Source organism: Lepisma saccharinum, chromosome 5 (assembly GCF_977018435.1).
Source record: "Lepisma saccharinum chromosome 5, izLepSacc3.1, whole genome shotgun sequence".
Lineage (NCBI taxonomy): Eukaryota > Metazoa > Arthropoda > Insecta > Zygentoma > Lepismatidae > Lepisma > Lepisma saccharinum.
Window position 1 is genome coordinate 19732176 of NC_139233.1, and position 23751 is coordinate 19755926.

Genomic DNA, 23751 nt, shown 5'->3' on the forward strand with positions numbered 1-23751 from the left:
ATGAGATATTCAACTACGACGTTCTTCCTCAAGAAGTTTGTCTGTTCTGCGCAATGCCTTGAGGGAACAAAAGTCTACTAACAAGTACGTTAACGTCGAGTATAGTGTAAGACGAAAACTAGAAGATGAGAAAGTACTATACCACTAGTCCAAGTCTAATCAGCAAATCCAACAGGAAATCTAGCCTCGTGTGATTGATTCAGCTTTTAACTTTGTCAAAATTTACAACAACACAAAGTCTGGAACGATGACGAGAGTCTCGGTTTCGGCAAATCTAGAAGGGTAACGTCTCGTTCTCTTCTAGCCATTTGCATTTATTATTATTATTATTATTATTATTCTAGCTCTCAGTAGTTTGTATGTCCTTTCATGAAGTACTAGTACTAATAAATATAGCCGTTGTTACGTTAATTGTTGACTGGTGTATGATTACGGTGATTTGTGAAACAGGAAAAACACGTCGCAATATTTCCGGAAAATATATTTTTTTACAAGATTTCTCGTTATCTATTTAGAGAGTACCCAAGGGCCTAAAGCAGTGTAGATTTCCTGGACGAGTCACTTTCGTAAGTTATTTCGCGGACTCGTTGAATTCTGAGTGAACACGGTCTTTGAGAACGATACTTTTTTTGTACGATGCCATCCAATTTTACAGCATCAACTTATAAACCACGCAACCACAATATCCCGTTCATGCAGGAGCATAAAGATCTTGGGGTCATTTTCGACATGAAACTTATTCTCAGCCACCACACTCCGCACAGATTACGTTACTTCTAAAGTCATGAAAACTCTTTTCAGAGTCATTAATGGGCAGCTCATTACTTGTGAACTCTTTACCACTTCCTCATATCTGGGTTCCACGAAAGAACAGCAAATGAAAAAAAAATGGTCAAGGTTATCCTTAGACCAAGGGTTATTTCTTTATAGGCTACACCTTAAATGATCTTCCAGGCTTCCACCTCTCCTAGAGTTTCAGAACGGTGTGCATCAACCAGATGAAGAGCTAATAATATTGGTTTTACTACTCTTGTTGTTATTGTCGTTGCTTTTATTATTATTATTATTGTCTGCGTGTGTGCGCGCGCGCATCATATTGCGTTATTTTTCATTTCACTCTAGATATCCGGATATAAAATGGATTAATTCCTTATTCAGGAGATATTCTTCTACGACGTTCTTCCTCAAGAAGTTTGTTTGTTCTGCGCAATGCCTTGTGGGAACGAAAGTCTACTAACAAGTACGGTAACGTTGAGTATAGTGTGAGACGAACACTAACATATACAGGGTATTTCAAAAATACTTTTACAAACTTTGAGGGCTGGTTCCTCAAACCAAAACAAGATAAAAAGTTCATATAAATATATGTCCGAAAATCCTTTCTAGTCTGTGATCCTTAATTTCTCAGTTATTAATGAAAGAACATAATGACACATCTGTTAGACATTGTCAGCTTCTCAGCAAGTATTCAAACTGTCATCAACTCAGAAACTCATAATAAATGTTCAAAATGTCCTCCTCTTGCTTCCACACACGCATGCACGCGTCGGATCATGGACCGGCGTAACCTTTCATATATTCCCACACAGTGTCGAACGGTTTCGCAGGCTTCCATGGCACGTTGATGAAGTGTCTGCATTAGGAATGTCTGCTGCATAAACCAATTGTTTTAGGTGGCCCCACAGATAAAAAACCAAAGTATTGAGGTCGAGGGAACGTGCAGACCAACTGGTCCTCCCCTACCTATCCATCTGTCATGGTAGATATCAGCCAGTGCATCTCGAATAATGCGACTGAAATGTGCTGGAGCCCCATCATGCATAAATCACATGCTTCTTCTTTATGCAAGGGCACATCCTGTGGCAAGGCTGGAAGAGTGTTCTGAATAAAGACCCTGTAGACAGCGCCTGTAAGACGTGCTGGGAGAACATATGGACCTACTAGACAGTCACCTACAATTCCAGCCCAAACATTAATCTTAGGCCGTGTCCGAAAGGTGCAAGACCGTACTTGAAGCGAGCATCCTCCGAGTATGATCTTGGAGTGCGGTCTTCAAGTCGTGGACTGGAAGTACACGTCTTTCGAATTCCACTTCGACTGCAGCGCCAAATACGATCAGTAGATAAAACTGAGTACTCGTTGTTTTCCTTGCGTTTTAAACACTTATTTTTCACCATAGATATCACATAGCAGTTTCAAATGTTCGTACACATACATTTCCACACATTAGAAGAACTATAACCAACAACTTGCTGGCCCATAACGTATATCTACCTGTGTCGCTGGCTTTCTACCTCCGTGATTTTAAACAAATGAACAACGAGTGCGGAAAACATGTGCCCTAGTCACCAACCATCTGCACTGCGAGCTGTGCACTTGCGAACTTCTGTTATTGGCACTTTCGAACTGTACTAGGTGACGTCACTTCAGCCAAGACCATAATTCAAGTCTGTACTTTGTACCTTTCGGACAGAGCCTCAAACTGATGCTGGTGTCTAGCCTGAATTGTACCATGCGGATTTTTAAACGCCCACAAATGTTCGTTGTGAAAAATTTGTTATCCCATCTCTTCCAAATGTTGCCTCATCTGTAAACAAGACAGACGAGACAAACAATGGATTGGCAGTTTGTGCAACAAACCACTGGCAAAAGTTCGCCCGTGGTGGGTAATCGGCACGCGAAAGACCCTGCACACGTTGAAGATGATACGGATACATGTGCTGGTCGTGAAGTACTCTCCATGCGGTGGTAGGAGATGCACCACATACTCGGGCCACTTGTCGTGTGCTGATACCCGGATCTTCTGCAACAACCTGTAAAATGTGTTCTTCCTGGTCAGGTGTACGAGCGACTCTTGGTCTTCCTCGATCCATAGTTTGTGGTGCTACGGATCCTGTCTCAGCTACACGACGATAAACAGCAGCAAATGTTGGATGATGACTCGGCTGATTTCGGTCTGGAAACGTCATCTGATACAACCGTTCAGCCTCGCGTCCATTACCATTCGCGCGACCGTACATTAGAATCATATCTACCTGCTAACGATATGGATATCCTGCCATGGTTCACCTGACCTGCAACACAGGAGAAACAGATTACCCACGAATGTACACAAATGACAAATGTAGAAAAGTCTTCTTGGCAACACATCGCCATCTAGGATACAATGAGTACGTCATCAGACTTCTATCGATAACATCATTCGATTATCAAACAAAATTACTTTTATTATTGGTTACAAACTAAAATTGGTGGATTGTACCTTAAAATGCGTTGAACGTAAACTTTCATTAATAACTGAGAAACTAAGGATTTTCGGAAATATGTTTATATGAACTTTTTCCTTGTTTTGGTTTGAGGAACCAGCCCTCAAAGTTTTTAAAAATATTTTGGTATCTATAACCAATATTTTTCTTCCATAAACATTGCAACAAACCGGTGGGGGGGGGGGGGGTTCGGTAGAGGCGCTACGCTGCAAAGAGAATACGATTAGGGGTTAGGTTAGGTTAGGTTAGGTTAGCCTTCACCCCCTCCCCGCTCGTACCCATTTTAGATGCTGGGTGAACCGCAGAGTGCACGGACATGGTCTGAAAATTTCCCACGTGACATCACTTATCCCGGGTTTCCTACCCAGGGCACCAGCCATGTCCCGATTTTCAAGAGTAGGATTTTTTTCAAATACCATGCTGTTTAATAGTGTTCGCTATATACTTGAAAATTTCGCTTGGCACTATGTTGCACAATCGCAGTCATTTTTAATCTGAACGATATGGGGGGGGGGGGGATAAATGCTTTCTATAGGCGTGGAGACGTGGCATATGTCTGTACCAAACGGCACGGTTCTAATCACTAATGCAGTAATTTCCCCATATAATCACCACAGTGGCGGCGATTGGGTTCCAAAACTGGGGCAAGGACAGTTTACTTTCCCTTGGTAGATATGGTTTAGCATAGTGCGGGGGCAAAAGTGGCAAAAAATGGGGGGGGGGACAATTGCCCCCACCCACGCCTCCCTAATCGCCGACACTGATTCACCACTGTCATATCCAACTAAGCAAATCTAATAATTTTTAAACATTAGGATAGTTCCAACAGGTTTTCTTCACTTCATTGTTCACCCAATCAAATTGAACATTTTTTTCTGTTAAAAAAAAAAAAACTAGTTCAAATCGAAGTAAAATGTGCCATTTTGTACAAAAAAAACACGTTCTTGAGACAGGCACGTATCTAGAATTTTTTTTCGGGGGGGGCCGAACCAAGTGTCTCAGGAATAATAATAATAATGTTTAAATTAAAATAATTATATTAAATCAAATTAATACTAATTACAATACATAAATTAAAATTATGGCAGTGTCTGCTGCCACGTTCTTTTTCTGGCGGAAATTCAAAAGAGATGCGCGTGGCAGCAGACTCGGTCTTTGTCTTATCGTGATTTCATCATGCTATGTATGCAATTACGTCTGTAACACATACTGTGAAGTTGTAGCGATTACTTTCACAAAAATGTTTTAAGATTAGGTCCCTCAGCATTCTTCTAATAATAAACCTAAATGCTCTCGTGGTTAGGTTAAGTTCTGTTAGCATTAAAATAATATCGCTAAATGCTTTCTAAATAAAAAAAGTTCTAAATGACCTGTACATTCATTCCCACTAATCATAAACTTGCATTTCTCTCGTCTTAATCTGTTCTTAAGATTTGTAACATCCTCTTAGCAGACGAATTACGTGGCAGCAGCAAATTTGAAGCTTATTCTTGCTGCTGACACGTGCGTGGCAGCAGACTCGGCCTAATATTATATTATTATTACACGATTAGGTAAAAAGACTATAAGAATAGAGATATAACAGCGCATATTCATTACGTAGCTTACCTGTAGTTAAGATCGGAATAATTTACATAAAAACAAATGCCTGGCAATGAAATTAATGTCAAATAGATGAATAATTGAATACTTATCGAATAAAAAAAATGATGTTAAATGTAGTTGGAGAAAATTGAGTTTCTGATTAAACTTTTATTTACATTATTTTGAGTGTACATAAATCATCGTTGTAATGTCATTCAAAGCCGTATGATCCCAATATAATCCTTGCCTTGTAAAAAGTTCAGAGGAAATTAATTACCGTCGATTATGCAAAAAATGGTAATATTTTCATTACTTAATTTTAGTACTTCGTAAGTCTTTCTGGGGGTTCGGACCCCTGGACCCCCCTAAATACGTCATTCGTGTCCTTCAAACCCTTTGTCTTCCAATAAGTTTCGAGGAAATTATACAACAAATCCTAAATGAGTATATTTTCATTATTTAATTTTCATACTTATAAGTCTTTCGGGTGGGGAGATGGGGGGGGGGGGGTTCCAGACCCCCTAAATACGTCCTTTTCGTTCTTTAAAGCCATATGATCCCAATATAATCCTTGTCTTCCAATAAGTTTAGAGGATATTAAACAACAAATTCGAAACGAGTATATTTTCATTATTTAATTCTCGTACTTAATAAGTCTTTCGGGTGGAGGGGCGGACCCCCCAAATACGTCCTTCGTGTCCTTCAAAGCCCTATAATCCCAACATAATTCTTGTCTTCCAATAAGTTCAGATGAAATTAGACAACAAATGCTAAACGAGTATATTTTCATTATTTTAGTACTTGATACGTAAATCTTTCGGAACGGGAGTCCGGACCCCCTGGACCCCCCCAAATACGTCCTTGCCTTGAGACTCTTTCACAATACAGTTGTATTGTTAACTATCTTGGTGCATAGTATAATTCTTTATCACTTCTTTCGGAAGGTCATGCTAAGGCGTAGATCAACATCATCAGAGTGACAAAAATATCCTACATATCTTCTTTTTTGGCTTGTTTTCTCAAGCAATATTATTTCACTATTGTGTCAGTCAAGGCCAACGTGCACAAGTTGCGAAGTTTCATTTTCTTTCCGAGTGAGAGAGCATTTTCTCCACGCGGTCAGCAGTTTCTTATGGCAGTCAGCAGTTCATCGTTCTAGTACGTCCCCATTTATTTTCCTTGCTTACTGAATCAGTGGCGTGCAGTCATTTATTCACATATCGCAACATCCCACTTAACCCCAAATTTTGAGAATAAACTTTGTGGAGTCCATACTTTCATTTTTATATACTGCTTGCCTTTTCTACTGGTGGCTGACTTTGAGATATACGTTTTTCTATCTGCCATGGTCTTCAAGAGCGCGTGCACTGAAATCGGCGACAATCTCATTTTTGTGAAGTAGATGTACACCGAACGGCAAAAGAAACAGTAGGTGAATTGTCCATCACCATTTTCATTCAGTCTGTTTTTTTACAATGTGATGATAATGCATTGAAATAAATATGTCAATAAGTAGAGGACAACATCTTCTTCGAATCAACACAATTTCATGCTATAAAATAACACAGAATGTGCAATAAAAAAGAATCAAAATAGACATGGACAATTTGTCTACTCTTCTCTTTGCCGTTGGCTGTACGAGAAACATCAGCTGTCCTGTAGCAACGTTGCCAAGCGTAATTCTACCTTTACTTGTTGCTGTATTTTCACGTCAAAGGAAGCATAATGAGTCAAGGTGCTTCCTTGGACGTCTGCAGGATATTTTTCTGGGATGGGCAAGCAAGGTACTTTTTTCCCCATAATAGTGATACCCCCTCAAAAGACACTGCTTTAGTCTGAAATTATCATGTTCCTTCAACACCCTTATAATAATTAACATAAATTACTGTGACTGAAATGAAATTCTGTGAAATACTTAGGTATATAATATTTAAGGTGGACCTTAATTTCTCAGGGGGCCGACCCCCTTGTCCCCCTTCTGGATGTCCATGGGTGCTTCGACTGCTATTTTTCCTCGTGCTTATGAGGCTTTACTTTCAAAAGTTTTTTTTCCTTAAGTAATCCTCGCATGGGTGGAATGGAAAGTTTGTAGTACAGTAGGCTTGGCAATCACTGATAATCACTATTTTTTCTCCTTGGTCTCGCAAACGGTGTTTGGCACCTTAGAGTTGGGACACGAAATTAAATTATGTTCGTTGCTTTCCAGTTGCCAATTCCCAACAAGTATTCAGGTTTTTGATACTGTTATAGCATTATGAGGACAATATCGAGGAACTTGAAAAGAGGAAAAGACAGATATAAGTCTAAAAGAGTGAGAACAGTGATGGAATTTTCAAACTGATCCCCTACTCCAAACAGCTACAGTTAGTTTAGGATAGTGATTGAAAAGGAAATTCATAAGAATATGTTAGGGTTTACCCATAACTTGCAAATTGGGGAATTAAAGGGTAAATCTGGTACCAAAATCATCATAAATCAAAGGGTTTGTGGCATGGGCGGAGTTTGAGCTTTGGGGGGCCACACTCTGGGAGAAGCATATGATGTACCTGAGGGTTATTGAATATCCCCTAGTTTATAAGGGGTCCGGAGGCCTTCCCCCAGAAATTAAAAAACAACAACTTTAAAACACTGAATTTTAGGCGTTTTAGATTTGAAAATGTTATATTTCCTCGCTTAAGTAAACAAATATTAATTAGTATATTGGTTGCCAGTTTTAAAAGAAGCAAAACAGCATTTTGCATTTCATTATTTTTTTATTGAAAAACGTTACGGTACAATAGTAAGCCTCAGAAATTTTAGAAATATTAAACTGAAAAGTACTTTTGATGCCTCAACAGTAACTGTTGTCTCAACACAAAGTCATTTTACGTTTTTCTTACTTCAAACTGTACACATCAATCAAATCGTCTATTTTTTTTTTTTTTAACAACATCTAATTCAGAGTATAAGATCATTAAATTGTTCAATCTCTCTTGACCCATTGTGCAACGCAACCAGTTGTGGATTCGCCTCATAGCAGAAAATTTCCTCTCACAAGTGGCACTATTTGATGGCAGGGTAAGAGCAATTTTCAGAAGAATGCTAAAATTTTTGTTATGTTTCTGTATGTTTGCTCAAAACTGTGTCCACTATCTTTGGAACAACATTCTTCAAAGGCGCACTTATCAAACTCAAACCTGAACTTTTCATTACATTTCTTAAAATGGTCATTTCTGCCTTCAACATTGTTGTGTTAATACCAGGAATGGAGTAAATCTCAATGAAATGTGCAGCTATTTCTTCATCCAGACGAATAAATCTTTCACTGGCTTCAGCAACTTCCAAAGTTTCACCACTAAATCTTCTTTTCAGTTCGCCAATCAAAATTTCCAGCAATGAATAAAAAAAATCACACTTGGTATTTTTTCATCCAGTTTTCTTCACTTTGAAATGTAGAAAGTGTTTCAGCAGATGTGTCTTCTCTGGATCTCTGGCCAGCTGAAGAACAAAGCAGATAAGCATCTAATATCAGTCTAGGCCGTTTTGGATTTGTACATTCTTTCATCGAATCTCCACCTTCAAAAATGTTCAGACCTAATTCTTTGTCAACACCCTTTATTCCATTTTCTGTCCCAAGTGTTTTCGTTTCGCTGGGACTCATGGACGTCCGCAGGATTTTTTCCAGGGGGGAGGGGCAAAAAGCCACATTTCCCCCAATAATAATGTTGTTCCCTCAAAAAACATTGCTTAAATTTGAATTTATCATGTTCGTTCATTAATTAACACATATTATTGTGGCTGAAATGAAATTATGTGTGTCAAATATATAATTTTTAGTTGACTTTCATTTTCCAGGGGGGGCACAGACCCCCCCTTTCTGGACGCCCATGCTGGGACTCAAGCTCCCTAATCACCAGTGGCGTAGCGTGATACTATGAAAGGTGTAAGGCTTCCTTAGATAAACCTGATCTGAATATTGGATAAAGAAAACCCAAAGATATCTTAACTAAATAGAACCTATTTGAATGTAAATCATGCATGGGCATACTCAATTTCAAACATAAAATGCACACACTCTATGTTAACAATAATAGCATATGTATTACTTAATGAAAATTCTCATTTATACTGTAACTCCTCAATCACGACGTCGTAGAATCGGGAGTTTCTGGTCAATGTTTTTGGCAGCTCCTTTTCAATGGATATCAGTCCCAAGTCAGATTTCCTTGCCTGAGTCTGTGTGCTGCGTTGAAATGCATGAATCCTCTTCAGTGCAGAAAACGATCTTTCCACCGACGAACTTGAGGCAGGAACAGTGAGGAAGAATTCTGTTAGTTTGTACACTTGTTCAACAGCTTCATTCAAATGGGTAGTACGCAGGTACTCATGAAGTTCAAACACACTCTTTACTCGATATTCGACTTCAGAATAAATTACCTGTAGCTCAACTTTCAACTGGTAGCAATTGACAAATTTCGCATACAGCTTAGTTAAGCACACAAACTCTTCTTCTGGAAAGGCCATGTCATATTTTTATTCTTATTATTCTTTTTCTTTCACTAAAAAGCCATTTGTGGGAAATGCGTAAGATACAATTTGCAAATGCATTCGAAAATATTACTCATTATCATGGTTACGATATTTGCGCACATTTTGAAAAGCATATCAAGCAACATAGTCAAAGAAAAAGGTAAAAAAAAAAATCTGTAAATCATAACGCTAAGTATTACGCGCAATCTTTTAACATTACGGGCAACTGGGATGCACGCGCCTAACTTTGCGGGAGCTGCCGGATCTAGAATTGCCAGACATTCCTCTTTTATCTTTAACTTCGCTGCTTCCAACATTAAACCATCTCTTTGTGAACTTGATAGTTAGTTTACACATTTAAAATGACACCCGTTTTGTTAGCTACACCTCCCGTCAAGCATTATTGAAACAACATGGGAGTCGATTTTCTTGGTTCTCTTCCGACCGTGCAAACAGACGCAGCGGGGACAGAAATCTCGCCAGATAGCAGCACCAACTCGTAATGCGCCTTACAGTGCGTGAGAATCGGGGCGCCCTGTCATTGGTTGATAAGATACTACGTAAGCAAACACACCCGCCATGGGCGAGTCCAAATCATTTCTTCCATTCACCCGCACGTAAGTCCTCTCAAGAAGCCTTACAGAGAAACAACTCGAATCAAAACAAGTCCTCAATTGTTTCGTTAAAAGTTCTACTTGAAGTCTGATATTGCTATGTGTGTTCAAGCAATAAATACGGGAATGAAATACGTTTTCTTCAATAATTTCAGCTTGTAAGGTGGACTTACAAGCCTTACGTGGACACTACGCCGCTGATAATCACTCTGTTGGCTATACTGGAACTTTGATATATTGAGGTATCAGATTTCTGAAAGGACTGGGATAAAACCTTTATGGAGGGAAGATATTCAGAAAATACTGATAATCATACAATGAAGTCCAACGATTTTATAGCTGCCAGCAGGCCTTTGGCTTCAGGGTTTCTAGAATGTCTTAAATCAGATGCTGTCGCAGTGAGTAAAGCAGCAAGTGCAGAATAATTGTAACTGTAACTGCACTGACAGCGTGGCTAGGAATTAGAATGAGTCTATTTTAGGAGCAATAGGGGAGGAAGCTAGTGAGTTGAGTGTTGCAGTGTTTCCAATCCCACTTGTACCCGCTATTGCGGTGCAATTACCGCACATGCCATCATGCCAAATGTCAAAATTTGCGGTATGGCTTCATAACAAAAATGTAATAACTTAACTTAATCATGTGTTATTTTTAGTCTTTTTTAAGTTGAAAGGTACAGGCCCTCCCTGGCCCCTCCAGAACTCCGCCTATGATTTGTGGAATGGAGGCAAAAATTAGTGGCAATTTCTAAATTACATATGACAGGGATCCAGAGAGTAACTGATGCAATGCTACACACACGCAGGTGGCTGGTTGATGGGTGCTTCGACTGTGATATATTAAACTTGCAACTGTTATGCAAGGGTCAGCTACATGGACACTCCATTACGTAACTGCACTATAAGTACAATAGGCTATAATGCAGTTTCTTTGGGCAGAGAGAGTGAAATGTGTAGAACTTCAGCTTCGGGTGGGTGTTGATCCAATATGGACAAACCATGGAGTGGAAACAGTCTTCTCCAGCTAAAAAAGAAATTCAAAAGGTAGTCCTGGCCCAGAAAATTAATGCTGACTTTATTTGCAACATGTAAGAGAATATCCTCAGCATATCCAGAAGCAAAGACAAACAATGAACAATGTAACTTACTGTGCTGTGAGAGTAACAGAGACCTGCAATTCACAGTAAGACAGACGGAATGTTGTCCAAAACAGTCTTGCCGCACCATGACAATCAGCATTCCCACACAACTATTAGAGACAGTGCAAAAGTTGGGTCTGTAGTTCTTCCACATTCCTCTTACAGCTCAGATCTGGGGGCTGTGTGATTACCATATATTCGGTCCTGTAAATAAAATACTGTGTAGTTTCCGAGATAAGGAAGATGGCTGGAAACAGAGTCTGTTGGCGATGCTTCGTTGAGGCCCTATGCTCCGTAGCGGAGTAACAGGAAATAAGTCAAGTAAGTCAAGTAGTTGCCAGTACTGAAAGTGGAAATTTCTTGCTGGGGAATGTTTGTAGTGTTTGGGGATACATGGGGGGAGGGGGGAGTGGGTATGGATCAATGTAGAGACAATACAGTAGGTGGGGTGATGCTTATGAAAATTTTGTTAACAGAGGGGGGGGGGGTTGCATCCCCCCTGACTTCAAACAGTAGAGATTGCAACTTATTTACCTTTGATGGTAAAGTGGAGGAAGTGGTCCAGATCTGTTTTCAGGAGCAGCCAAAAAATCTTATCTTCTGATAAGAGGAACAATACGAGTGAATGGTTCTGCACAGGGAAAAATATTGAAAAGTGATATGTTCATTTGCTCACAAAGGTGTTGAATGCATTTTGCCTTTACTTTTTGACTTACCTTCTATAATGGTCTCTTAGCTGAAAGAGAGAAAGGTATTTTCTTAGAAATTATTTCTCTAAATATAGAAATAATTCCATCATGGTCATTCATTCTAAATGCAAGAAAAATTTTCATATAAAGAAAATATTATTCACTCCCATAGGATCAATTAGGATGTTTCAGTGTACATTTGAAGATCACCATCTAGCTGGAAAATGTTAACTGGCAAATGCTTGGGGAATGCTCCTATGGTTTTACATGGTGGCAATGAGACAACTGGGTGGATGCTTTGCAAAAATTTTGCTAGCTTGGAGATACCATCCTCCCCTCACTTCGAGCACCGAGACTAATATAGAATATGTTTTGCTTATTTGCAGGGAAGAACCTTTTGCAGCATGATCCAGGAGTTTCTGAAACTATCATATCCTCTTAATCAGGAGTATATACCATTATACAAAACACAAGAAGGACGTCGTGTTTATCAAGATACTCTTGCTTGCGTTGAAGACAATTTTCCTCAGTATGTGCAGGAAATTAAAGGAACAGCAGATGGTGCTGAAGTTCCATTCTATAAGGTCCGTTTTGTTCTATGCTAATGACTTATATTATAGTAAACATGGACACTTTAGGTGTTGCATTTTGAAAGGGCAGGAGAGTAAGTTGAGTTTACATACAAATTTGTATGGAGCAAATTGGTTGTGTCCTCAGTCTGCAAACTCCCAGTATTGAGGTATTTGGGAGTAACAGTTACGGACGGCCATGGAAATAGGCAGCATCAGACCAACCTGTCTCCGGGGCATACAGTTGGCATCCCTGATCTTTCGAGCAAATACTGTCAGTTTGTATCAGATGGATTACAAAGACCAACTCTACAACAAGATCTTTCATTCTCTTAAACCTCCGAACACACGGGGTTGTGCTCCGACGTGGCAACAGGGCAAACTTCTGCCACCTGCCTAATTTCATGGCTGTGTGTTTAGTTAATTTTTGAAATTAGTAACTTTAATAGTAATTTAGTTACTTTTTTTTTGGTAATAAGTAATGAAATTAAAAGTTAAATTAAACAGACTAAAATTACCCCCTAATTTTCGATTATTTTTCTTGAACAAGGTTTAAATGTGAATATCAATTTTTTTTTTTAAAAAAAAAGACTGTTGTGTTTGATAATTACTTATGTGGTGGATTGAGTAGTAAGGTCTTCCAAGGATATAATAATAATAATAAATTGGTAATAAAATAATAGTTCGTTACTATTATTAGTTCCTATTAATACTTATTTTATTGAATTAAATTGACATTATTGCTGGGCAAGGTTCAGCTATTGCTGATCTACCACCTTACCCTCCTCAAACCACATATCAATTATGTCTGCTATTCACTTTTAGTCAACAGTCTAATCCCCTCTACCAAAAAATTCTGGTGGTGATTCTGCATTACACTTAAGCCTGCAATTTTGCTGAGTTTCTATACAGTTGTGCCTCACACATAATTGGCAAAAATCGTCTTTTTCGAAATTGTAATGGAGGTGACACAAACACTGTGTGTAATTTCTCCTTCCATTTCAGCTCTTCCTTCTTCATATGGATGAAATACTACCAACTGTTCTTCGTCAAAAACGAGGTCCTGATATTGGGGTGGGTTGTTCCACGGTTTGCTGCAACCATAAGGGGCAGGTAAGTTCAAAACATAGTAAAGAAAAATATCTAAGTTATCACTTACAATTTTGAAACAAACTTGCACTCATCTTTAACACATTGTCTGCCACAGTAGGAAAAAATCCTTGGGGCCAAAATGTTTTATTACGAGAATAAAAATATGTAATATACATTTATATATACAGATGGTTATCAAAATAATGGAAACATTTTACCGACCATGCTTAATATGGCATGGAACCACCTTTAGCCCGCAGTAAAGCCTCGAGTCATTGTGGAATGGATGCATACAACCTGTGAATTGTTGCCAGAGGAATTTTGTGCAATTCGTCATGCAGTGCAGCACTCAGTTCTGCCAGCAATGATGGGGGAGGATTTCTACCCTGGACTCTGCTCTAAAACGGACCACAGATGTTTGATAATGTTCAGGTCGGGAAACTGGCGGTCCAAGAAAGGTGTTAAAGTTCATCACATGTTCGTCACACCATGCCTGAATAGAGCCAGCAGTGTGAATTGGGGAATTGTCGTTTTGGAAAATGTTAGGGAACAACATATGAGCCATAGGATGCACTTGGTCACCTAAAATGTTAACATAATGCTTGGCCATCATCATCCATTGAAAGTAATAATAGGACCAACAGAATACCATTATATTGCAGCCCACACCATCACAGAGCCATCTCCATGTTAGGAAGGAGGCAGTCCACCATATAAGTTTCTTTGGGCATCCACCATGCATAAACCTGACCTGTTGTGAGAAACAAGGTGATGGATGACCCATCAGACCATATGACCCTCTTACAATCATCATTGGTCCATGTCGCATGGTCCCGACACCTAATGCATTCTTAGTGGTGATCAGAGGTTTGGAGATTGCCACCCAGTTGCGGATGTTCGGTTTGTGCAGCTCACGTTGGACTGTGATTGTAGAATCAGGTTCGTCGAGATGTTGATTGAATTCTGACGTCATTTGTGTCGAATTAGTTCGATAGTTCTTTGAGACAATCCTCTGCAATGTTCGGTGGTCCTGATCATGGAGGATGGGTTTTCGTCCACTATTACCCTTTGCTGATGATGTGTTGCTACGAGTTGTGTATGCTGTCATCACCTTGAACACTGCTGCTCTCAATACACCTAACACACTGGCCGTCTTTGTTACACTTGCACCAACTAACCAGCTTTAACAATCTGCCCTCATTGAAAGTCGGAGAGGTCCCCAATTTTGCCTCAGCTATGTCTGGCTGATTGCACGCACGAATACGTATTACACCGCCTATCGTACTGTTGACTACTGTCCTTCACAGCAATAACAAATGCCGGTCGCAGCACATGACTGATCAGTGTTGCCAGCCCACATAGATACAGTGTTGCTGGACACACAGGTATTTCCATTATTTTCATAACCATCTGTGTATTATAAATATATAATAAAAATGTTGAAAGCAATATGTTTCTTGATGTTTAGATGGAAAATTGTCATTTTTAACCCATTAACAGCATTTCAAGTATTTTTTCAAATTCTTTTTTTGAAATGTCATAGTTGAGGTCCAAATAAGGTGAAAAAAACATATTTGTTTTGTTAAAACTCATTCTATTTGCCTTCATTACAGTCTGGCAGATTTTCCTGCCACCAGGTATTTAAGATAGCAATTTCAACTACTTTTTAACTTTCTTTGTAATTATTATTTTTTCTTATTTAGCTATTTAACAACAATTTTAATACATTGGTACCTATAGCATAACCTATTTATATGAAATATATACAAACACAGAAACATACAATAGTTTCAAAAATGTAGTCTAAATAAATTTCTAAAAAGTTACATATTTTAGCACATAGTTCAACAGGAAGCAGAATTTTCAATCAATCTCTTGAACATCAGTTAAAATCTGCTCCATAATGCGTCCCAAGCCTTGAAGTACTCAGGATGGAGAGCAGATACACATTTACCACAATTGTATGTAGTACGTCCTGAACATTTCTTACATCTTGAATTAGGTTTATTGCTCTTCACAATCCAATGTCCAGTGTTATCATATTGCAGTGCATGATGTATCTCTTTTCTCAAAAATGGTGACCTGCTAACCCTTCTTGGTACTCCAAACACCTGCTAACCCTTCTTGGTACTCCAAACTGTTTGACGAGTAGGTCTTACTTTCTCGTAACAATCATTGGTTCATTTTCATATTATCAGCAAAATGTAGGTGGCACATAATGTGATCAAATACACCTCATCTCATGGCACCAGATATCATTACATTGTGTATATCTACTGCATCACTCTAATGCATATGGCGGTTTGGTAACCTACAATACTCAGAAACAAAAAGTATTCTAATGAAGACTAGATTATTTTATTTTGTTATTGACTCAGTACGTAGATTTTTCTGAATTTGTTCCACAATCATATCAACAAAATGTGCTGATAACATCAATTGGAAGAAATCCAGAGATGGTCTACGTGTACTTGCATAATCCACAGCAGTTGGAGAGAACGAGGGATGAAAATTTTGAACTTTGCTTTCAACATGCATCTCGGGCAATGTCCATTTTCTTTCTTCTTTGCATCTGTGCTTTTGAGGTTGTGAATCTCCATTACCAGGATTCTTCAAATTTTCTGCGGATCTCTGGGACAGTACATCTCCTTTTGTTTGGAGAATTCTCCTTGGCAGGTGTTCCGGTAGTTCTCTGTTTAGTCTGTTTTATCCGAGTCAACATCTGTATCTGGTTCAGGGTCTTCAACTGGCTGCAGAAGAATAATACTACAGCCATTCCAGTGGCGTACCCTGGATTTTCAAAAGGGGGGGGGGATAAGTATACATTTTTTGGCAGTCATTCCTCAGTTTGCTATCATTTCCTGCTTTTGAAATCCTTTTTTTAGGAATACTGAGCCAGAGGAGGGGTTATGACCCACACTAACCTCCCTTCCTTAGGCACGCCACTGAGTCATTTGTCTCCTTATCTGAGTCTTCAGTGAGCAGGTAACAAATATCACAGAGAGAACCTGTAAGAACAAGTAGTAAGTGTAACTTGTCTTTGTACATATTACTGTTTTCATGTAATATCAGTGGCATCTCGTCCCTTGGGGCTTCCGGGGCTTAGCCCCTAAAGAAAAACGGACGTATTCACGTAATTATCAGTCACCATAATGCATAAGTATCACACAGTCTTTTAAACGGCGATTTTTACCCACGTAAATTCATCGTCTGTTGCAATGGATACGACAGCGCTCCTAGCGGCATTGCTGTCAATTATCGCTTTCCGGGGCACGTCGCAAAGGAAGGCGTGGCCTACACCCACCTACGCTACAGTGAAGGTCACATGCTAGCAGAGACAGAAGGGAAGAGTGCAATGGATTTAAGTGCTGATTCGGGGCTAGCTCCATTGCGTCGCGTCGATCTCGCGTGTTGTACTGTAGTGTTGTGGTGTGGTGGCTTTCATTTGGTATGTTTGAGTGAGTTTGGCAGGGTTGATGTTCGAACACAAATTGATGAAGAACATAGGCTGTCAATTACAAGACACAATGAATTTGTCCTGAAAAATAGGCATATATTAAATAGAATTATCGATTGCTTAAAATTCTGTGGTCGACATGAACTTGCTCTACGAGGACATAATGAAAGAGAACAATCTTTAAACACAGGCATCTTCCCAGATTTATTATCCCTTCATAGAAGAGGGAAAACTAAAGAGGGAACTTCGTGTTCTTTATTGTAGTGAAGAGTTGAAAAACATAAACTCTATCAGTAGATTGCATTCATTTTTTATTTAAAATTATTTAGAGGGTACCTTTTCAGAAACAGTAAAAATGACAAACATAGTTTTAATAAATCCAGTGGCAACAGCTGAATCTGAACGATGTTTCAGCACATTGAAGCGTATTAAAACCTGCTTAAGAAATGCAATGGGACAAGACAGACCAAATGTCTTGGCACTTGCTTACAATAGAGAAAGAATACATTTCAAACATAGAGGGCTTCAACGAAAAAGTAATAACAAAATTTGCTGAGCAGAAGAACAGGAGTCAACGTTCGTAGAAAGGTATGTTTCACAACAATACCTGTTTCTTTTGTAATCATGTGAATTGTCATTATATTTTAAATTATTTAAAAAAATAAGTCCGGTTTTGTAATTTAGAAGAAGATAAATACCCGTTTTTTTGTAATTCATGTAATTTGTCATTACATTTTAAATTCTTTCAAAAAAGTAAGTCCAGTTTTGTAGTCTAGAAGAAAAAAATACCTATTTTTTGTAATTCATGTGAATTGTCATTATATTTTAAATTCTTTAAAAAATAAGCCCCGGCCAAATTTGAGGCCACGAGATGCCACTGTGTAATATAATGGAATAATAGTAGTTAAAAGTTTAACATTACTTTTGAATGATTGTTGTTTTGAGGACTAAGGTGCAAACTGTAAATCAGCAATTAAAATTCAGAATTTGGGGGACTGCGGGAAATGATACTGTACTGTACATTTGCCTTTGTGCTAAACGAATATCTACTGCAATACAAAGGAAAGAAAAATGTGGCAGAAGCAAAATGTGAAGATAGGAAATGACCGAAGTAGTGGCGGCAATTGTGTTCCAAGACCGGGGGGACAAGGTGCCAAAACTGGGGGGGGCAAAGACAGTATATTTCCCTTTGTAGATAAGGTTTAGCATAGTGTGGAGGCGAAAGTGGCAAAAAGTAAGGGGACAACTGCCCCCACTAGCCCCCCTAATTGCCGCCACTGGACCAAAGCCAAACATCCCTTTACATGATAGTATGCTAAATATTATTCTGTAAAGCACAAGTTTGCAGAAATGTGCAGTACAAAAACATAAGAGGAAAACAAGTATGACGTTCGCTGAATTGTTTGTCGCTTCAGATTTACAGCATCTAAATGCCTGGTGGCAGGATTTCAAGATCAGAATTCATCTATTAGTTTACAAAAATATAGTAAAACATATTTTAACTTACCTTTTATTTGAGGAGCTGCAAGCCATTTTCCTTCCTATTCTCGCAAGCACACAAGAATTGACTACTTGAGAATGCACTAAGTAACGAAACTGCATCAGCATGGTCAACAAAGAAGGTTGGAGGTCTAAACATTCAAGCAGTTGCATTTTCACATCAATTAATCCATTTCTCTGGGAAGGGGGACACCGAAAATTTCTGGCAGGATTTCCTGCCATCGGCATTAATGGGTTAATTATTCTGTGTGCGCGAGTTATATGCAACTGACGCAGCACTAGAATCAATTATTACGCTGCACGCCATGTGAGTTATATTTGACTCACATCATATTTATTGTTTTTTTCTGATCATTGAGTCCTTTGTTATTTGCAACATGACTCTGCCATACAGTATTGAACCGATATTGTTCAAGGAGCTGGCCAGTAAAGATTCAAGGCCAAACACACAATCAGAAAAACTTGAAAACAGTTCATGAAGTAAAATATTGTTTGGTTTACTTGTCAGATTTAAGTGAAATTTAAAGGCAAAAATAAATACAAAAGTAGTTAACTGGCTCATTCCAAGTGACATGTATCGTGGGTCGCTTGTCACTTTGGTGTGAAATCTCACTAAGATTTATGTCATTGCAGCTCTCAATGGTCAAATGTATGTTGAACATCATTCTTGATGCATAGCTGAATTAGCTGCATGTGCATCATGAAATAACGTGAGCTTGTGTTCGAAACATTGAATACTGCACAATGTACCATCGTAAACAAGGTTCAAATCTCCTGCCTGCCCACTTGAATTCTGTACGTTTACAAGAACTGACCTCTATCATGACTGCCCGAAGCAACAATTCAGCAGTTTGTGATGTGGGTGAAACACAGCTATAGATAGAAACTAGAGAGTTTATACAGCACAAGTTATTGCAGAGAGATTCATTTTACAGACATGGAAAGAATTCAAACACACATACCTAGAGCCGTGAGTGTTGGAAGAGGAGGGGGATGGAATCAGGTGAGGATGAATAATTTTAGGCAGAATATGATGTCGCATATGCACACAACAATATAACTTTAAAATATATTATACATACAAGGCTTTTTGAAGTATGTAATAATGCATACATCTAATTACATTTTAGGAAATTCTTGGACACACAGAGGATGCATTATACGAAGTAATGAACCATGTGTACCTTGTGTCGGCTCACATCATATCTGACAAACCTCAAGGACGCTGGAATGTCAAAGAAGAAAAATTTGTTTCATTGTGCTATGCAGGGCATTTGCCTGGGTTCACCATGAGCTATAACAACCATGGCCTAGTCTTCTCTGTGAATATAATAGGAGCAAAACAACTTGTGGCAGGAAAGACACGTGAGTAGAGATCACACCGGTGATTTAAATATAATTTATAGAGTAGCACACATGAAACAAAAAATCTCTGGGTTCATAGTATAATAAAAATATGTTACAGTTGGCATGATGAAAATACGAAAAAGATGTGGTCCCTAATACTGTTCATTACCACCAACGAAACAGTAATTCATGATGAAAGTTGTGCGAATTACTCACAAATTTAATATAAATATATTAATAACTTACGTTTTGCGAGTATCTATGTTGCTCCTGCGATGTTTCGGGACGCAACTGCTCCCTTCCTCAGGCTGTTCACGTTTAGGTTATATATAATTCATAACCACGTCGACCTCTCCATAGGTACAGGATATAGGATTGGTAAAAGGTATGTGGTTAAAAAACAATAAAAATCTAAAACCCATTACAGGTGCATATTATTGTACGATGCTGTTTCCCCGATTAGAAACTGCTCCTTGGAATGTTAAAACTTTAAAACTGTGACTAGCCACGTCCCGCGTGTGCTGCAAATGCAATACTCCAAAGTTTCTTCGTAGAGTGTGTGGTCAGGCGCCTCCCCTCTCTTTCTCCTCTATTTCCCCTCCATTTCCCCCCACTCCTCCTTCATTCCAGTTCACATCAATAGCGAAAATTCCTCTTCCATTTGAGCTTGGCGTGCTACTTCTGGGGTTACGTTAAATCCTATTTTTACGTATTCCTTCCCATCCCACTTCTTGAACATCTTCCCCCACATCTCATCGATATTCCCATCATCCCTGTTTAATTTATTCTCTCTTCCCTTACATATATATGACCCTTCATATACATTCCTTCTTATAGGTTTTTCCTCTTCCCTAAGCATTTTCCATTTGGCGATTACATGGCCTTCGTCAAGGATATGTTCAGAGAGCCCCGTCTTGGGAACCCCCTCCCTTATATCCTTCTCGTGCTCTCCCCACCGAACATTCGTGCTTCTTCCTGTTTGACCCACATATTCCTTGCCACATTGGCAAACTATTCCATACACACCCTTCATCCCTCCCTCATTTATTTCTTCCTCTTTTCTATCTTTCTTATACCCCATGAGATGCTTTTCTAAAGTTTTTGGAGCTCGCATCCCACACCTTACGCCATACCCTCTTACAAGTCTTTCGATTTTCTCCGATATTCCGGGAAAGTATGGAATGCCTATATATTTAAATTTCCCCTCTTCATCTCTAACTTCTTCTTCCTTTTCCATCTTTCTTCTGTTTATTCCTTTCTAATTACTTCCCATATGTGACCTTAGCTTTACTTAAATTCCCCTTTAACTCCTCCTCTCTGTATCCGTTCCTCTTTTCTATTCTCATTATCCATTTGATTTCTTTACACAAATCTGCTTGGTTGTTACATAATCTGTGAGCCCGCAGGTTGAAATACGTTATTCTTTGTCCTGTTGGCATGGGCCGATTCTTTGTTGATGTATAGATCTCCCGATAATGCCTTATGATGAACCCCTGTATGGATTTTCTTTCCCTCAAGTTGAATTGCCAGGTCTAAGAAACTAATCTTATGGTCATCCATTTCTTCTTTAGTAAAATTTATCCTTTCCTCTTGTTCCCCTAAGGTTTCGAATAGTTTCTCTACCTCCTCCCCCTCCCCAATAACAAGTATATCGTCTACGTATCTGCCGTAGAACTTAATTCCCCTGTTTATGGGGCTAAGTGCTGTCTTTTCGATAAAATGCATAAATATACTGGAGACAATTCCTGAGACTGGGTTTCCCATTGCTAGCCCTTCTTTTTGAATGTATATCCTCCCGTTTCCCCAAAAATAGTTAAACCCCGTACACAGGTTAAACCATCTAACATATTGCCATGCCTCGGCGACATCTATACCCTTATAACGGAAAATCACGCCTTACAGATTAACAAATCTGATTAAAATAATTATAGATTAAATTATTCCAATTAAGACACGTATTCAGTATAATTTTATGCTTAGTATAATTTGAACTAAGGCAAGGTGCAAGTAGATAATGTTTAATGTTGCATTTGGCCACGACAAATCGTCTCTGAAACAGCATTTGTATATGTTCTTATGGACATTAACGAAAAAAAAGGAACTTTTGATCTAGTGGACCGATTGAGCAGAAATTCAAGACTATGGTAAAACACATTCTAAAAGTCAAGATTCCGAAGTTTAATAAAAATCGAGTGAAGGATAAGGCCGTAATTGAGGATCAAAAATCACGAAAGATAACAAAAGGACGCTTGAGAAGATAGCATTCACGCTGAGCTGTCCTACTTTCCGTGCTGATGGACAATGAACGGGTCAATCACCTAATCTCTTCAAGGGTGCATTTCGTCAATACAGGGGTAGATGGCGGATAACAAGTTTTTCTGGAGGGAAAGTAGAAAAGGACTTAAGCATAGAGGCTAGACATGGAAGTCTTCGCGCGAAGCTGAAAGAAAACACAGTACTAGTGGAATATTCGTTCGGATCGCATCCGTGCTAGCTGATTTCGCAAAAGAGTCTTTGTTAGTTTTCGACACGTTGAACAGCCACATCATGGGTGAGTAGATCGCTACAGAGCCGCAAGGGGTTTCTCCCCCTTCCGATCGCGCCTACGTCTGCGACAAAATTCCATCTGTCGTCGCGAGAATTTGATTACCGCCGTGATAAATTATAGCCCGATAATTTCATAACATCGTTGAAACGCCGCCCGAACTATATTTAAAGATAACCGCCGCATTCGTAGCCCTGTCAACTCTGATTTCAATGTGTTAGAGATCGTGAACTGTTGATATGCTGAACCATTGTTGATGTGCCAATCCACTGTTGAGATGCCGAACCATTGTTGAGATGCTGAACCATTGTTGATGTGCCAATCCATTGTTGAGATGCTGAACCATTGTTGATGTGCCAATCCACTGTTGAGATGCCGAACCATTGTTGAGATGCTGAACCATTGATGAGATGTCGATCCATTGTTGAGCGAACTTAAGATCCTTGCTTCAACGAAGATTACTCCAGAGAAAGGAAGAGAGGAATACGGGTTGACAATTGTAAGTTAAGTACTGGAAGTGAAAGTGATTCCGTTAATCGAGTGTCCATCTGAGATGTCATCCCAGGAAGCAATGACCCAAGTCCAGCCGTAAGGTAAGAAAGCATTTTATGAACGTCGGAGATCATTCCAGAATATCGGCGCGTTATTCTAAATATTGGATTACACAAGATTCCGTAGCCAAATTGACATAAACATTATCTACTTCGCATATTAACAAGTAATAATCATTTGAGTATAATTATTAGTCTAAAAACCACATTGCGTTGAGTAAAAAAAAAAAATTGCTAACAACCGTCTTTAACTGAAAGCCAGACAATGATATTATTCCAGAAAAAATGAAAGTATTTGTAGTAGAATTAGTATTGTGTAATCGGCCGATGAATGTGTGAGTGAGTGTGTGGTTTGTGCGTAAGAGGGCAGCCTGTATAATATAAATTGATTTATTTAATTATATAGATTTCACACCCATTTTGTCGTGTTACGTAATTTACAGAATAGAATAATATAACGGTATAAACAAAGTTACCTCGCTTTAAAGGTCCAACTGCGTAAACACGATCCCTGAGACCATATTTATTATGATATTATTATATTCCTTATGGCTTAAATTACAGTTATACTTGACATTATTGAACTAATTAATTAGTGTACATTTTACTTTAATTGCTTACCATTGAACCCGTCGTCGCGCTATTACAAGATGGCGCCCGAACATGCGACAAGGCAGGCCGAACATGCGACAGGGCAGGTCGAACATGCGATAGGACAGGTCGAACTGAGTTACGTTTAGGCTAATGTGTCGTATTTGCGTTCTAAATCAGCTTATCAGATAGGTAGGCCTGAGTGGGCTGTGGTAACTGCAAAGGAATATGTTAAGATAATCGTAGGCATTATGCAAGCTATGGATAGGAAAGTAAACTGTTTCATTTGTTGTTGCTAGTAT

General features: G+C 38.9%; 1 protein-coding gene across 1 annotated transcript in view; it reads left to right on the forward strand.

Moving 5' to 3' along the window:
* The window catches only part of t (C45 family peptidase tan), a 48725-nt gene that overhangs the window by 11676 nt on the left and 13298 nt on the right, over nt 1–23751 (forward strand). The window contains exons 2-4 of the mRNA XM_083122251.1: nt 12184–12381; nt 13372–13479; nt 19546–19780. Coding sequence (XP_082978377.1) covers nt 12184–12381; nt 13372–13479; nt 19546–19780 — 541 coding nt within the window. The remainder of the gene's footprint in view (nt 1–12183; nt 12382–13371; nt 13480–19545; nt 19781–23751) is intronic.